Source organism: Cornus florida, unplaced genomic scaffold (assembly GCF_030987335.1).
Source record: "Cornus florida cultivar Cherokee Brave unplaced genomic scaffold, ASM3098733v1 CherokeeBrave_3.0.0_Hap2_Chr10, whole genome shotgun sequence".
Classification (NCBI taxonomy): Eukaryota; Viridiplantae; Streptophyta; class Magnoliopsida; order Cornales; family Cornaceae; genus Cornus; species Cornus florida.
Genome location: NW_026775580.1, coordinates 68,428,144 through 68,446,489, shown reverse-complemented (window position 1 = coordinate 68,446,489; position 18,346 = coordinate 68,428,144). Strand labels below are relative to the sequence as shown.

General features: G+C 34.9%; 2 protein-coding genes and 1 non-coding gene across 7 annotated transcripts; 2 read left to right on the top strand and 1 right to left on the bottom strand.

Moving 5' to 3' along the window:
* Positions 1-300: 300 nt before the first annotated feature.
* LOC132280672 (small nucleolar RNA SNOR75) lies at positions 301-388 on the bottom strand. Its single transcript, XR_009471674.1, has one exon. It is a non-coding gene; the product is annotated as a small nucleolar RNA SNOR75 (small nucleolar RNA).
* A 206-nt stretch (positions 389-594) lies between these two features.
* LOC132276693 (octanoyltransferase LIP2p, chloroplastic-like) lies at positions 595-11,711 on the top strand. Of its 5 annotated transcripts, XR_009470914.1 has the most exons (7): positions 612-966; positions 1,041-1,305; positions 1,787-1,854; positions 1,972-2,060; positions 3,124-4,277; positions 4,352-4,452; positions 9,683-11,711. XR_009470914.1 is itself a non-coding variant. In XM_059778259.1 (6 exons), exons 1-5 carry the CDS (start codon positions 818-820, stop codon positions 4,438-4,440), a joined length of 660 nt encoding a protein of 219 aa, XP_059634242.1. In that variant the 5' UTR covers positions 595-817; the 3' UTR covers positions 4,441-4,452; positions 9,683-11,711. The 5 variants fall into 5 exon arrangements, 3 of the variants coding, with proteins under 3 accessions (XP_059634242.1, XP_059634244.1, XP_059634243.1); XM_059778259.1 differs by lacking the exon at positions 3,124-4,277 and having other exon boundaries at positions 595-966; XR_009470915.1 differs by lacking the exon at positions 1,787-1,854 and having other exon boundaries at positions 620-966; positions 1,910-2,060.
* Positions 11,712-14,302: 2,591 nt separating this feature from the next.
* On the top strand, positions 14,303-15,025 carry LOC132277790 (uncharacterized). The gene is made up of 2 exons (XM_059779636.1): positions 14,303-14,540; positions 14,658-15,025. Exons 1-2 carry the CDS (start codon positions 14,303-14,305, stop codon positions 15,023-15,025), a joined length of 606 nt encoding a protein of 201 aa, XP_059635619.1.
* The last annotated feature ends 3,321 nt before the right edge of the window (positions 15,026-18,346 follow it).

The window sequence follows — 18,346 nt, the reverse complement described above, 5'->3', positions numbered from 1 at the left end:
ACTGCTTGGTTCACTTTTGAAATGATTTTTCAAAAACAAAACTTAATTTAATAAATAATACTAGTATATTAAAAAATAAAAAATAAAAAACATCTATCAAGAATCAAGCGAAGAGAAAATCAACATCACATCCATAGCAAAACAGATCAAATATACTTATATAAATGTTTTTTAAAAAAGAGCAAAACAGATAAAATGTGTTCATATGGAATTACATGCATGTGTGTGTTTTATATATGCACATAGATGTATGTATAACCAAGGGAAAAGAATAAAAAGTTAAATAAACCATATTAGGGTTTCTCTCAGACAAATGCCTCGATTTGTCGTCAGGTTTAATGGAATGGATATAGATCGGACTCGTCATCATTTTGAATCATCACTGAGAAACCCCGTTAGTATTATACATTGTTCCAACAAAAATGAAAAAATGGAGCTCAGAAAATATTACCAACCAAGTGAGCAACACAGAGAGAGATCTGGATGCGAAACTTACCTCAGACAAAGAGCAATGAGATGAAGGCGACACTGCTATTTGCTCGTTTTATAGCCCAAACAGTATGGTAGGGTTTATTCCATCGCGGAGCTGGAATGGTGAATACCAAAAGTGGCCTTATATTTTCCGAGAAAATTACGATAAGATCAAAATGTCTGAATTACCCCTTTCACCGCTATGATATTACGTTGCTCTGTAATTTCCTCTCCTACTTTTGTAACCCTGATTCAATCTCCATTGAAATTGACTCGTTTCTCCACCAATTCTGCGATAATTGGCTTCTCGAACTATATATAATTATAAATCATATATATACATGATATGATTGTTGTGGCGAGTTTCAAATTGGGGCCAATCCCAACATGTCTATCTCAAAAGCATTCAAAGAGATCAAATTGTTCTCCGTCAAACTCTGTCTTGTCGAAATTGATTCCAGAGGCCAACTCCATATCCCACAAAGGAAAAAGATGGTAAAAATGGGTATGTCATGCTTTTTAACAAACATCTTCTGTGCACTGTAATGCTTGATCAGCTCTTGTTGCAGGTGTGAGTGGTTTGATCTGTATAATGAGCTAATTCCATATGGGGATGCGTGGTCTCGGCAAAAATCCATTGTCAAAGAGAGGAAAGCATTGATTGAAAGGAACGAAGACTGGTCTGACACTTTGATCATTCTACAACACCAACCTTTTTATACATTGGGTACCGGTAGTTCAGAAGAGTTATTGAATTTTGACATAAAGGATGCTCCTTTCGATGTTTATCGAAACAAACTGGGCGGGGAAGTGACATATCATGGACCAGGGCAGGTTATTGTTCTGCTTTTTTGAACACATTTCATTAATTTTCTTTTGATTTGTAGAATTTCAATAGTTGATATGGATATTAATGTCATCATTTTTTGTTTTACCTTGTAATCAGTTTAATGGGTTTTAAAGGATGATGATTTAGAAACATTAGCGTTTGCTTTTATACTCTAAAGCATCTTCTACAAAGCCACATTAATAGGTGGCAAATAGAAGGAATGAAATTGTTTTGGTGTAGAGAGTTAAATGGAATTTTGCACACCCTAAAGCACTATCTACATGAGATGTAAAATTCATGGCCTTAATATGAATGGTGATTAATGCTAATGAAATTAGTATATAAGCTTTACCAAAAGAAAAATGTGATATGAATGCATGATAAAGATCAAAATTTAGAAGAGCTTATCTTCATAGAATCCAGTCTAAGTTAACGCGGTACTTAGAATCCAGTCTAAGTTAACATTTTCTATGTGTTGATTTATAGTCTCATTTCGTGGGTATGCTGGATTATACTAAAAGATTGGTTGAGTATGTGAAGCAATTGACTATGAGGTCAGCCGACTTTATTGTATTTTCTAACTTTTCGTCCACGTGTATTGCTCTGTAGCTAGTTATGTACCCTATTATCAATCTGCGTTATCACAAGATGGATCTCCATTGGTACCTCAGGGCGCTTGAGGAGGTGGTCATTCTTGCTCTTTCCTCAGCATTTTCTATCAAAGCTTCCCGGCTTGAAGGTTTAACTGGTGTTTGGGTTGGTATGTTTTATAAATCCTTGTATCTATGGTTTTTTCAGTTTGTATAATTTATCTTATTGCTTGTTATGCTAAGTTTACATGAGCTTCAGAGGTGATATTATTTGACTTCTAAAGGAATGTATAGTATCTGAGAATCGTAATACTATTGAACTTTTTGCCTTTTTGTACATCTATGTTTTTTAACACCATAAATATTTATTGGCTCATCTTTATCATTCACCATTTTCTGTGAATTGGTCAAAGATAAGATTAATGTAGCGAGCATTATACTATTTGCTCTTCTCTTGAGTAAATGCATGTGAAATGGAACAGTTTCTAGATTACACACTTCCACTGATCATGAATGAATACTAACTCAGCACTTGAATGGTTCTCTGTACTTGCACTCCTTTTAGGCCTTTTTGAAGCCTGTGGATCCAAAATTCTTATTCACTCTATAAGAGTGGAATCTTCTTCTATATTAACAAGAAACGTAAATGATGATATGTAAAATTTTATAAATTGTAGTTTATTCTTTTCTTTTAGTAACTTGGAGGACAAAAATAATGCATGGTAGAAGTTACATTGTCAACTTGACATTTGATTATTTTGATTTATGCCTCATCAATTTGAATTGTGTGGTTCAATGATCTAATGGTCCCAGTTGGTGCCAAAATGCACACATTGTTTGCATATATATGGTTATACATCTACTTGGAATTTGGTCAGCACCAGACTGGTGCCACAAGCGTGTACATCTAAGAAATGACTCCAGCAAATGCCTATTACTTTAAGTGCATACTTATTTAACAATCAATGATCCTGCAGGATGTCTAAAGATGATCTTATTTGTTAATTTCTTGTTTCCATGCAAGTTGTTTCGACAAGTCAGATGGGCTGCATATTTCATCTTTGTTATGAATATCTTTGATAATAATAGCATATTGTCCTTATTACTCTAATAGTACTTTGTGTTAAACATTTTCTTTTTCCTGAACTGTATTCAACATAATTGATTTCTTCTTTTCCTGTTTTTATTTTGCTAAGAAAAACAATAGCAGCCTAAAAGATTGAATTGCTTCAGGAGATCAGAAATTAGCTGCTATTGGGATACGAGTATCACAGTGGGTAGCATATCATGGCTTATTCAATGCTATTGGCTTAGCATTGAATATCACCGCAGATCTAACTCCTTTTCAAAGAATAGTTCCATGTGGGATAAGGAATCGTCGTGTTAGAAGCATAAAGGGATTATTGATGGAATCTTTGTCACTTGATGGATGCAGAAGAATGGACATACAATGTCATGATGATTACCAACTAATTTATATTACTCACAAATCATTAGTAAGAGCATTTTGTGAAGTTTTCCAAGTTGACCTCCTCCAAAAATCTATCCCGCCTCAGAATTATGAAAGGGGAAACTGCCAACATACCTTACTGGGAACCTAATCTAACTGAGAGATTAAAAAGAGCTTGTTTGAATCATCTCAACCAGTCAATGTATCTGTTGTAGAATACTATTGAAAATCTTTATGGTCTTCTCTATCTATAAATTGGGACCTCATCTACCTAAATGAAACAACTCTGCAGCAGGCTTGTGTTCTTGAAATATTTAGATACCTTGTATTCTATTTTTTTTATCTGTGATGAATATTTCTGGATACTTATTATAGTTCTAAATTTCTTCAACTTTACTCTCAATACCTGTATAGTTCCTTGCAGCATTTCATTTAAACAAAAGACTTACACAGTTAGGTTCAACGAAGCATTTCATTTAAGTAAAATACCTAAGGGTATTGCTTGGCAGGACCGTTTTGGAGCTTTGGAATTGGGTTGGATGCTCCAATTCCAAATTCTGTGCTTGGATACTATAACTAACATGGGTATGGAATTACATTACAATCCCAAACACCCCAAATCAACAATTTCAATACCACGATCGAACCACATATTTGAAATCCCAAAACCAACCCAACACAACACCTCTCTATCTCTCTCTCCCTAGCGCTCACTCGACCCCAACCTCTCGATCTCTCTCGACCCCCAACCTCTCGATATCTCTCTATGGCTCGCTCCACTCCATCATTCCATCTCAATCCAGCTCCCTAGATTGTCCATCTCTAACCCTAGCTTTTCCATCTCGATCAGCCTTCAAAGCCTAGCTCATTGATCATTATTTTAGAACCCTAGTTCAATCGTTCAGTTGAAGATGAAGATCATGACTAGTAGCAAAGTGTATGTTAATTTCTCTCTCTACTGATTTTTTCCCTTCTTCTTTAAACCCTAACTATGCATTTGTTGCTTTGCAGAGAATCATCAGTATCTCACCTTTGCTCTTCAGTTACTCTTTAACTGTGAAGGTCCCCTTCGTCATTTTTGTTATCCAAAACTGTTCTAGTGTTGTTTTGAGGTTAGTATTTACATATCTATCATTTTTCATGATGAAATTATAATTGATTTTCTGTTTATACGCTTTTGCTGGTTTGATTGCTTGCAATGATTTTTATGTTGTGTTTTTTTGTGCTTTTTAGAGGGAGTGATTTCTGTTCTTCTTCTTTGTTGTTCGGTGCATTTGAACTTGGACTTGTGTTACTCTCTAATTGCCTAGGCTTTTGCCTCTAATAATTGCATAGTTGCAGACATGTTAATATGGAACATGGTTTAATTTTGGACACAGAAAATACTTCATTGTGTTTTGCTTCAAATTCTGGTTGTGAGAATATAATTTTGTGCATGACAAAATCTCTGATAGGCTTGAGTGGGTGCATATAGGCATTGCCTTGTATGTTACTGCACTAATGTCGTTGTAGATTTGCTTGTTACATCTATGTTTTAAAATAAAATTTGTCATAGAAGCTGTGTTAGGCATTTCCTATAAAAATGGGGAAATTTTGGATCCTATGGAGATTTCTTAACCAAGTGAAATTTTTTGACATGGGAGGGCCTATTGACCCTCATGAGATTATAGTAAATAACCATTTGACCCTTAAAGTGACAACCAGAACCTCTCTTTCAGGGCTGCTTTAATAAACTATTGTCCTATAAATAATTGGTTTGGTTCTGGTGGCTGGTAGGAAGTTAATTGCAATTCACAATTTCATACCCTTAAAAGAACTGCAGCTTCTTCTTTTTTCAATTTTTTTTTATCCGCAATTTTTATTCTGACTTTTTATTTTATTTCATTTATATATTATTATTATTAGAGAGAAGAATCTACCATAACCTTGTCCCTTTCTTTTGAATGTCCTGCCAGAACTTTTTTACTGTGCTACAATAACTTTGATATTATTCTCTTTAATCATATTGATTATATTTGTGTATTAAAATGATGCTTTGATGATGGTTTTATGTATTAGAAGTGAATTCTTTTGAAGGTCTTTCCCTTTTCTTCTTCCTCATTTTTTCTGTTATCCCTTCTTGGCAATATTACCTTCAAACTAACACCAGGTCGCACCTCCACACTGACAACATCATTAATAGCACATATGAACATCCTTGTTCTTTTGATGAATTTGGGTCACTTTTAACATTTGATACAAGAATTCTTCATCTTAAATGAAATCATTCTTAGCATTTATAGTGATGAATAATTGAAAGAGTCACATCTAAAGAAAATCCAAGAATGATTCTATACCATCAGTTATGCTGATAACTCCCAATAGTATTTGTCTTCTTTCTTTCATTTTAGGGTAATTTGCACTCACACCCCCTGAGGTTTGGGTCAATATCACTCAGCGGACGGTTAACGCACTAGTTTACATTGACATCCCCTAAGGTTTCAAAAGTTTACATACACACCCCCTCTATCCGAGAAAATGACTATTTTAACCTTTGACTTAGTCAACAAATACATAAAAAATATATATTACTAATATAATCCTGTAAACTAAATTTTAAAGGACCAAAATACCCTTCATTTTACACTCTCTCTCTCTAACCCACCAACCCTCTGTGCCTCTTACATACCACTTGATACCCACTACATACCCTCTATATCTCTATCTCTATCCTCTCATACACTCTCTGTCCTAAAACCACCCACCACCATCGCTGCCCCCTTCATGAGAAACCCACCATGCCACCGTCGTCGCCACCAACAATCAGAAGCAACCACCACCGCTTGCGAATCAGAAGCGACGAGATCAAAGGCAAAAGCCACCACCGCTCGCGAATCAGAGAAACCCACCACTGCCATCACCACCAACAATCAAAACCACCACCACCGAATTAGAGGCAAAAGCCCTCTGCGAATTAAAGGCATTATCGACGTTTGCAGTGGCAAACAAAGATCTGCTCAGTAATGCCAACAGTTTTGACAATTGCAACGGTGAACACAAATCTTCTCTTCACCGCTGGTAATTTCGCCGTGGGTAGGGTTAAGATCGGGCTCGGTGGTCCAATAACTTGCTCAAGTAGTGTATGGGTGTGTGGTTGTGGTGGGGTGTGTGTGGGTTTGACCCAGAGGCTGTGTGTGTGTGGCGGCGGCTACGGTGGTTGTGGCGTGCGGTGGTTATGGCGGTGGGTGTGTTGTGTTTGATGTGGCGGTGCTGTGTGGTTGTGGCGGTGTGCAGTGGTTGTGGCGTGTTTGATGTGGTAGTGTGCTGGGGTTGTGTTTGTTGCGGCGGCGGTCGGCGGTGGGTGTGTTGTGTTTGATGTTGTGTTTGTTGTGGCAGTGTGCGGCGATTGCGGCATGGGTTACAGTGGCGTGGCAGTGTATGGGTGTGGCGGTGGTGGGTGAGGGGAATACAGAATATTGATTAGGGTTATTTTTGTCAATTAACAAGTTCAGGGGTAAATATGACTTTTGAAACCTCAGGGGGTGTCAATGTAAACTAGTGCATTGACCCAAACCTCATTTTAATATAGCTGAGGACAACAAACCTTAACAATAGGAAAACAGATTGATTACACAAGGATTCCGTACTAAAAAAAATTGTCTCCCATTATAGAAATTAATGAAGGTATTCATAGTTATAAATTTGGATTCAATGCTTTAAGACAATAAGACTATTCAAATTTAGTGAGATGCTGAAGCACACACTAAATTAATTTCACCTGGAAAATTTTAGTTAAGCACCTGAAGTAAAGTGCAGTCATTTTTCCCCCCCACTATAAGACATCGTTCTGTTAATATTTTCCACAAAAAGTACAAGTTTAAGGTGAAAAGGAACAAAACGGAAAAGTCAAAAATGAATCAAGATTGATATTTTCAGAGGGATAAGCATATGGTTTCCTTTTTACATTTCATCTTTTTAGCATCATGAGTAAATAGATTTTAATCTGTTATTACAAGTTAGCTTTGAAAGTAATTTTAAGGTCTACATTCTTGACTTAACATCCTTAATTCTGGCTATCTCTCTTATTATGCATACACACACACACACACACACACACACACACACACACACATATATATATATATATTATTTCCTTGGTTCATGCTCACCTATGTCTCAAACAGATCTCCCAGGACTTTCCGTGCGCAGCCTATAATTGAACTAAATGAGTTTTCAAATTGAACTAAATTGAAAATTGACTTGTTAGGCCAACAGTTTAACTATGAGAGTGTTCTATAATGCACCTTCACAGGGTAAACTAGCTCAGTTCACCTAACTGTAGGAAATGAGCCGTTCAAGTAATTGTGTTCATTGTTTGACTAAAAATGGGGATACTGACATCATAAATAACTTATGAAAATTAACAAAAAAGTTTGTAATTTGACACTAGGGATTTTTTTTTTTTTCCTAGTTGATACTCACACACACTGCCTCTACTGAGGTTCGAACCCCTAACCTCCCTTTAGAAAGTAGGAGCCTTGTACCGCTAGGCCACACGCCTGTTGGTATGACACAAGGGATTTGAAATCATCTCAAAGATATGACAATAAATAAGTCCACCATTGTAAAAAGCTTGATCAAAACTTTTCTTTAACCAATCAACAACTTACTCACTGTTGAAGTGTCTTGAAATGGAAGAGTTTTTTTCAACCCTCTTCGAAGTGTCTTGAAATGTATAAATGAATTGTGATGATATCTGCTTGCCAAAGGAGTGAGCCCTTGGTATTTGATTAGCATCCTTTAATAATTATTGAAGTGGGCAAAGTGTATTAAAAAGGATTGTTAATGCACTTACTCACTGTTGCGAGGGTAAAGAGGATAAATTAATAATACAAGTTTATTAATTTAAACTTGTATTAAAATATAGTTGGCATTAATCTAGGACCCCTCAGTGATTAAGTTGACTTTCCTATTAGTAACCCTGTAACAGTACTGATGACGAGATAGATTGACACTCATATCATTATCATCATTATCTATCTATCACTCTCAGTTGAGTAATTAGTTGATACTGCTTTGTTCATTATTCATTTTTCAATTTAATTCTTTTTCGTATCCTAACTTCTTATCCTACCTTCTTAATAAGATTCTTGTTTCTATATCTTTATTAGGATGGGTTATTTTTTTTTTTTTTTACTTTTTTAATTGTGACAAATTACTTTCACAATATTTTAGAGAAATTTCGACCCTCTTTTACTTTGAAACTTAAATTATTGTCTGCATATCTTTTACTTTGGGCTGAATTACACACACACACACACGCATATGCTCAGAATCTGTTTTGCTTAGTCATCATTTCTGTTATAGTTTTAGCTATTTGTAGTGGCAAGTAGTATTTCTGTTCATACTTCAGTTTCGAGAAGCCTGATTACTGATAGTAAAGCTAGGATGTTATGTTTTCCATTACTTATCAATACAGCAAAACGAAAATAAAATAAAAGAATGAGTATTTGATGATTGCTATCCAAAAAGTTTTTACATGATAATTTATTTTGCGAATGCTTCTATTTTTGTTTGAGTTTGCATCTGTTTCTGTGGAGCACCTTTTCTAACAAGTGGTTATCTGTGAAGGGATTTATTCCAACTTCCGATAACTAATATGCTTCTGGTGCGGTGCTATTCATTAAGATGGTTAGCGCCTAATTAAAATAACTGAATATTTCTGAAGTTCAATCTTAATATGCATGAAGATTGACGTGGAACACTAGAATGTTAAAATTTTCATTTTGATTGGGGAATGAAGTTTGAGAACCACTCCTTTGGATGTTGTGATTACAAAAGTGAATGCTAAGAGGAAGATTTACCCAGTGAAGGAATCTTGGGCTGTTTTGAGAACTCCTATCATTTATAGGAGTATGGGTTGTGTCAGAGTCGTATATTTAGTAGCCATCTTCCTCCAATTGACTTTTTCTGACTTCTGAAGTGTGAACCTTCAACATTTGTTGGGGACTCACCATTGAAAACATTACCTTGTGTTCTTCTTACTGAACATTCACTTTTAATCCTTTGTAATTGTAACAACACTCCTTGTGACATTTGAAAATAATTTGGTGGATAAAATGTCTCAATTACTCAATTAAGGTTTATATCTTTGTCAGTGTGATTCTCAGGACGAGTCCCATAAGCTGTAATTAATGTTCTTAAATCCTGGCAACTATTCTACTGCTAGGAATGTTAGGCTTGTCATGTAACTTATTATTAATTACTTTAAGCATTCATGAGAAAAACCAGTATTCGTAGTTGAGTGCGTATGCTTATTGTACAATAATACTACATTGTTAACGTATTGAAGTAATTTGCTAGGCATGGAAATCAGAGAGGGCAGTGAGAAAGGGAAGTCAGCAAAATACTTTACATGGACTGTTGAGATGGATCGTATATTGTCTGCTGTGTTAATGGAGCAGCTGAACTTGGGAAACCAACTTGACGGCAAATTGGCGAGGAAATAGGTTGCTTGGACTGTTGCTATCAGTGCTCTGAAAGAGCAGCTCGGTATTGGTGTCATAAAGCAAAACATTCAATCCCGTCTAAGAAACTTGGGACAAACATTATACAATCACACGTGACATGCTCTCCAAATCATGTCTTTTTTTTTTTTTTTTCTCTCTTCTTTGTTGGTACTCACACACACGTGTCTCCACTGAGACTCGAACACCTGACCTCTCTTTGAGAAGTAGGAGTCCGGTACCGCTAGGCTACTGGCCTATTGGTCTCTCCAAATCATGTTTACTTTGGGAAATTCTGGTGAAGAAATATGCAAATGAGCAGTTGCCAGTTTGGTGTAGTGACTGTGATCCACATTAATATCTGCTTATTTGGTGTTTGATGATTGCATATATGTTGCCCTTGTTGAACAATTAGTACTAGTGTTGTGTTGCTGATGAGCCTCACGATATGTTTTTTGTTTCATTTCGTTGCATTTTGTAGTAACATTTTTTGAAAACTTTTCCTTTTCTGATATTTTTATCACAGTATGTCATATAAAACGGCCCTTATCAATGCTACCTAGAACGGATAGAAATCTGTCCATATTTAGCATATGAAGTTTTGAAATTATGGTATAAATTGATATAAATTTATGGCTGCATAAGGTGCTCAGCCGTATTCTGTGAAGCCAATACTGACCTCTCCCTGGAAAGTTCCCACCATTCTCTCCCTTTCTAAAAATCTCTCACACTATATTCAGCTCTGTAGATTTCTCCCTATAAAACATCTCTCTAGATATTTCTATATCTCCATAGAAAGAGATGAGACTAGCGAAAATATTTTACCTGTAATATAGATTGAAATAAAGGAAATAGATGGATTAAAACGAATAACATATACCATACGGTGTCAGAAAAAAAAAAAAAAAAAAAAAAAAAACCGAATAATATAATATTATATGGTGCCAAAAAAACAAAAAAAAAAAAAGGCCACGTGTAATATCGCAAGGCATTGATGCTTGCCATTATACAAAGGTCCCCCATTGAAACGAATGCAGTGCAAGGCATTGATGCTTGCCATTATACAAAGGTCTCCCATTGAAACGAATGCAGTGCAACAGAGCGTATATTTATTTTTTGAGAGGGAAAATAAATAAAAAAATACTAATTTGGCAAGTCGCGTAATGCCACGTAATAATTATAAATGTTCTCTCTTGTTTGCACGCCCTCCTGTCGCCGTTCATTTGAAATCATTGATAGAGATCCATCTCATGTTCCCGTTCCAAAGCAATTAGGGATATAAAACTAAACATTCTTAGTCTTCTTCACCTTATCAAGGCCTTGGTATCTCCAACTCCACCTCACCTGCCGGTGATCTCTCCGGCGAGTACTCAATGTTTTCTCCAACACCATTGTCTCGCCCTAATCCTCGCCGTCGAATTCGACACAAGCCGTAGCCCAAGCAATCACATCAAAATCAACTTGAACAACATCGAATCAAAGGCGATTTTTGAATTAAATCTGGGTAATACATGCCTGGATCGAATTTGAGATCATTGATCATATATGCCCCATTTTTTTTATTTTAGAATTAGCTATTTGTGTGGTATAGAGAATTATTTAATTTCAATTTTAGTTTTATGCATAGCAACTTTTGGGGATGTTGAATCTAACGACTTGATGAATATACAGACTATTAGAGTTTGTTGGGGTTGGAAGTGAGATGAATAGATGATGCATGATTGCTTTGGTGGGGAGATAAAAAAAAAAAAAAAAAGAAAAGAAAAGAAAGAAAAGGAACAGCTGGCCCACTCTTTTTCAGAGATATTGCAGCCCAAACGAGAGAGAGAGAAAGCAAGAAAGCTACAAAGAGAGAGTAGAAGAACAAGGGGAGGAGTAGGAAAGGAGAGAAACTCGAGAAGGAAAAGGAAAGAAAAATTGGGAAGAACGCAAAAGGTAGGTTTTACTAAACTTTACCAAACTTTTGAAATTGTTGTTTTTATTTGTTAAAAATTAGAGATTCTACACAAATGTTCTCTTCATGTGAAATATGGAATTATATTGTCAAAATATTTTTTTGGATATGAAATCAGTTGAAGGACTTGTAAAAGTTTGAAATGAACCCTTGTGGGAAAGATTGAACTGAACAGTATGGTTTTAGGCCTGAAATTCCTATATTTTTGAATTGTTATTTTTAAAATTAAATTATGGTTCCCGAAAGTACAATTGTTAATTAGTTTACAGTTTTTAATTTTTATTTGACTCAAAATGGTTAGGTTGTGAATTTGTTATGTAATTTTTAAAGTTGGATAAAATCTGCTGCAGAAATGGAGTTCTAGAACAGAAATTCCTTTACTGTTATTTCCAATTACTGACCTGATTTGTAAGCTACTTATAAAAGTAATTTAATAATAATCAAGCATGGTCAGTTAGCATTCCATTGGCTTTGGTTTTATGCAATTTGGGTTAAAATGCTATGTTTGGTGAATTTTTAAAGTTGATGTGCTTTTGCTGAAATTTTTTATGAGTTTGGAAAACAGTTCTTTTGATTAATTTTATTTCATATCTATGATTGGATTTTGAAGATGAAAATTTGAGAAGTGAAATTAGCCACGGTGATGTCTCTCAATAATTTTATTTCTATTAAAAAAATATATGAAAGGTTTGATTTTTAGTGAATTCTTGAACATTAGTTGTTGCTCTGGAGAAAACAGCTTGGATATGAAAATTGAATGTTGTTTCCATAATTTGGAATTGGATTTGGAAACCCAAGCTTTAATGGTTTGAATAACTGAGGGTCAGGGCCATGCCAAATGTGAAACGTTGGCCGGTGGGTTTCTCTCGGACAACCACCATTTGCTTGGGTAAATGACCCAAAACCACGTGGTATACCCCTTGTGTGGGTAATTGAGGGATGGGGCCACGCCGGTGCAAAAGGTTGGCTGGTGGTATGACCACCAATTGATTGGATTGATGATTGAGGGTTCGGATCACACCTGTGTGAAAGGTTGGGTGGTGGATTCCGTGGAGGACCACCATTGGTTGATAAATACATTCATCCCGATGATCATGAAAATTTTGGGTTCATTTTATGAACTATTGCGGTTTTAAGAAAATGATGTTATAACTTATGATGGATTGAAATTGAAAATGAAGTTTGGAGAATATGCTAATTGAGGTACTATTATTTATTTAAATATGTTATGCTGTCTAATTCCAATTGTTCGGTTCATTTTCTGAATTTGTTCTGCAATTGTTAAAGGAAGTTTGTCTTCTGCATTTTAAAGAACTTATCTGTTTTTCTACGAACGTAGGAAACCTACTGGGCTCTTTGAGCTCACCCTTTTCTTTTACAAAAAATATTTTCGAGTCCTAACATGGGGAGCAAGGCACCGAGAAGAAATGAAGTTGCTATGGAGTGTTGGGTTCCGAAGTTGCTTGGCTTGTATTGGGTTATTTCTATTTTGAGGGTGCTATCACTACTATGAGACTGGTGTATATTATCTTACAATTTAATATGGACTTTGAATCATGTACATAAAATCTGGCTATGGGCTGTATGGATTTTGGGTATTATAGAGATTTTAGACTCTTAAGAGTCGAGACAATTTGGTGCCTTATTGTTTTCACTGGTTTAAAATAGTCTTCTTAGAGATGTTTTTGTCACTTTATTAGTTTATTATTATTTCACGTATTCGAGAAGTGGGGCGTGAGAGTGGTATCAGAGCACAGGTAGTAGATTCTTTGGGAGTTTAGGTGTATTGGAGATATGATATGAGGTATATTCGAGGAAAAAATGGATGAATTCCTTAAGCACACTGTAGGATTATGTATTAAAAATTGATGACCTATTTTTGTAATTTTAGAATGCAATAAAAATTCCATGTTCAATGAAGTTAGAAAAAAATTGCGCAATTATTTAATTTGAGGCTAGGTGTCACACCTTAATCATTCTCAAAGGAATTTGACAAGTATGCAATTAGGAAAATGGAGCAAATGTTAAATCGAAATAGTTGAGTAACGATCTGTTCTAGATTCTTAGGTTGTGAATCTATTGCAATGTTTAAATATACCGGAGCTTGGGGATCAAGCTTGACTAGAATTTAAGAAGTTTGTAGATAACCTTAATGATGAGCTTGTTGGAAATATAAGTGCATAATCATAACTACAGAACGAAATCTGCCTATTGATTACAGTTGGCTGAAGATAGATGAACACCAATTTGGAGTTCCGGCCTATCAATTCTTAATTGATGGATCTGACTTATCCAAATGTATAGTCGGGAGATGTATTTAACCAGGGTAAAGAATGATTTTTTAAACTTCCGATCCTTCTGGTTAAGATGTTCGATTAACTTTTTTATTGGGTGTTTACGGTAAAAGAATCCTTCAGCTTAGTCCTAATTAATCCGTTCTCTGGTGCTACCATTGAGCTTCCTCCGATTATGGACCGCTCAAAATAGAGACCTCATCAGCCTCCTGAGGTTGAGTTTGAAATTATGAAGGCTACATTGTCTGCTAACCCTGTTTCATTTCCTAATGACTGTATTATCAGCGCAATATATGGTGGTAACAAAAGGCTGACATTCATTCAACCAGGAGACAAAGCTTGGACTTACATAGATAGAGAGAGATATACACTCATCTTTGATGTAATATATTATAAAGGTCAAATTTTTGCAGTTGATTATTGGAATGGAATCATAATGGTTGATCTTAACACAAGGGTTGGGGAGAGTATGGCTCCCCAAGTGAAGGAAATTGCACCGCGGATATCACAGATTGATGTCTTTGATCGGGCATATCTTGTCGAATCATCTAGCGGAGATTTACTTCTTGTGTAAAGGTTTGTAGATTATGACGACGATGATTTCCAACATAAAACTGATGATTGTCTAGTTTTCAAGGTGATTTTACAAAAAATTAATGAAGAGGGTTGGCCGGAGCAGGTTGAAGTGAAGAGCTTAGATGGAGACACCTTGTTTTTGGGAGATAACCATTCAGTATGTGTTTCAGCTTCCAAATGGCCCGGGTGCCAACCCAATTCCATATACTACACAGATGATTATATTGATGTTAAATCTCATCTCCCACATGGGCGTCGTGATATTGGCATCTTCAACGTAGAGAATGATAGCTTTGGGACGCATTACATTCTTGATCCTTCACATAAGCATATGCCGCCCTCAATTTGGATTGTGCCAATCATAAATGGAAATTGATTACAGAAGTAATTTCTCGAGTATCTGTTGGTGTAATTTAATTTGTTTAGTTCTTTTTCTTTGAAACGAATTTACATTAAAATGTAAGATCATGTTTTTGAGACTTATAAATAAACATAACATATATCACCTGAGATCAAATTCATTATTTTTTATTTTTTATTTTTTATTTTTTATTTTTTATTTTTTAATTATGACCATAATATAATTCATTATTTTTTATTTTTTATTTGTTATTTTTTATTTTTTATTTTTGTAAAGAGGAAGTGATTGTCTTTTTCCTCATTTAGAATCATGAATAATATTCCTTAAAAAATGGTTGGAGACACTTGAACAATGCTTTGATTATTAGATCTAATAATTTCAGTGCAGAACTTACCATTTTTTATGTCTTTTTGTTAATGACGAAAAGTGCAGAGACCAAGACCTTACCACTTAAATATTATAAATCTAATTTAGGTGAAGCAATCTTAATTAAAACTTCGTTCTTAAAACAAGCAAATTTCCTGCCATCCTCTGCATGAAGTTCTTGTTTGAACCAGCCTCTCATTCATTGTGTGTCCTAAATTTTTCTATTTTGTCTTTTCCAAAAACTTATTCATGCATATGATTAAGTTTGAAAGAATTGTTGAGCAGAAATAAAGTATCTTGCGGTGAGATAATTAATGACCAAACTCATTGGAGATTTCACTACAATGTGTACTCAAGTCATTGAAACTCTTAAATATGAGAATTTAATTTTTTGTGGCTTGTACGGCACTCATCGCTAATTCTTCAATAACTTTCTGTTTGGCACAATTCTTCAATAATTGGTCTCTCGAATAATAAGTGGGGGAAAGAATGTTAAGTGATTTTTAGTGAATTCTCAAACATGAGTTGTTGCTGTGGAGAAATTAGCCTGGATATGAAAACTGAAGTCCAGGGTTTAGGGGAGATGAAACCCTGGACTCATTGTTGTATTAGGAAATAGCCTTCTGATTAGGAAAGAATTGTCACTATTCATGTAATATATATAGGTCACTAGGGCATCAGAATAACTCATCACTTTGTTTTGATTTGATTCTCTTTGCTTTTGCTCTATTGGTTTACATCGTCAAAGCTTAATAAGGACTCTCGGGGTGAGTTGTATTTCTATCATGTTTTGTTAAACTAATTTTGCTGCCTATGCGTATTAGTGAGATGGAATTATTTCCTTCTCAATTACTATGCAGTTTAGACATAATTAATGCAAAAACGTAAAATATATATATATATATATATTTCTTTCTATTTTTCTATTTTTCGTTTTCTTTTAAGGGTATCTTTTCCCTTTGCCATTTAATTATTAGTCTTCAAACCCTTATTTATTTATTTATTTTTGTGTTTTTTTCTTCTTCTTTTTTTTTATTATTTTTTGACAGATGAGCGGATAAGAATTAATGAATTGGTGGAGACTGCAACTTATATATTGGTTTTCAAAAACTTGTACTATTGCAGAGAAAAATATACCATATTGCTTGTTCTGTTTGGATTGTTTCTGTTTTTTTAGATTGGATTTTATTGTTTTAATGGTTGCCAACGTGTCTTAAATAAATATCAATACTGTATAATAAGTAAAATAAGTAAGTAATAATAATACTATAATAAGAATGAAATAAAAAGAAAGAAAAGAAAATATCCCAACTATCACCTTTTTCTCTTTTATTACCCCTTCAAGTATACAAAGAGGCAATATGTGTCTCACGAGTTAGATCAACACATAAATTATACACATGGCTGGACTTTGGTGATGTTTAGCATTCTTGTTTGGTGATGATTTAGCATTTCTCAAATAGATAACAATAGATTTAAGTTGCTATAGCTCTCAATTTGTGTTTTCTTTTGTGTGTACTGATTTTTTTTTTTAAAAAAATCATTAGGTTAAGATTATGAATTCTGTTCAATTTTTTTTTTTTTTTTTTTTTTTTTTTTTTTTCAATTAATTGATTATTTCGATTCTTTGATTTGTTTACACTGTAGTGGTATTGCTTATGAATATGGGCTCACTGTTGGAGTCCAAGTCTGATTGGGCGTGGCTTTCGAAGCACTTATTGAATATGATTCTGTACAATTTGGTTTCGCTTTCTGACTATGTTTGCACTGGTGCTGTTTGCAAACCATGGTACTCTCTGGCAATGGAGAAGAAAGTTGAATTTTTTGAAAATAATTGTTGCAGACAAGTTCCATTCTTGATGGTCATAGCCTCTACAGCATCACTCATAATAAATTATATGATTTCAGTTACAAGTACCTTCCAAAAAGAGGCTTTCTGGTTCCTTGCATGGTTTGATTTTTACGGTAAAAGAATCCTTTAGCTTAATCCTAATTAACCCGTTCTCTGGCGCCACCACTGAGCTTTCTCCGATTATAGACTGCTCAAAATACGGACCTAATCTGCCTCTTGAGGTTGAGTTTGAAATTATGAAGACTACATTGTCTGCTAACCCGATTTCGTCTCCTAATGACTATATTATTAGCGCAATATGTGGTGATAACAAAAGGCTGACATTCATTCAACCAGGAGACAAAGCTTGGACTTACATAGATAAAGAGAGATTTAAACTCTCTTTGATGTAATATATTACAAAGGTCAGATTTTTGCAATTGATTCTTGGAGTGGAATCATAATGGTTGATCTTAATACAAGGGTTGGGGAGAGTATGGCTCCCCAAGTGATGGAAATTGCACCGCGGATAGTGAGGCTTTATAACGTCTCTGATCGGACGTATCTTGTCGAATCATTGTGCAGGGATTTACTTCTTGTGCAAAGGTTTATATATTCTGATGAAGACGATGATTTCCAGCCTGAAACTGATGATTTTGTGGTTTTCAAGGTGCTTTTATAGAAAATTAATGAAAAGGGTTGGCCTGAGTAGGTTGAAGTGACGAGCTTAGGTGGAGACACCTTGTTTTTGGGAGATAACCATTCAATATGTGTTCCAGCTTTCAAATGGCCCGGGTGCCAACCCAATTCCATATACTACACGGATGATTATATTGATATTAAATTACATCCTCCACATGGGCGCCGTGACATTGGTTTCTTCGACTTAGAGAATGAAAGCTTTGAGACGCATTACATTCTTGATCCTTCACATAAGCATATGCCGACCTCAATTTGGATTGGGCCAACCATAAATGGAAATTGAGTAAAGAAGTAATTTCGGTAGTGTCTTTTGGTCGAATTTAATTTGTTTAGTTCTTTTTCTTTGAAGTAAATTTACATTAAAATGTAAGATAACGTTTTTGAGACTTATAAATAAATATTATTTGTGGTTAGTTCTCATAATCTATTTATGGCCA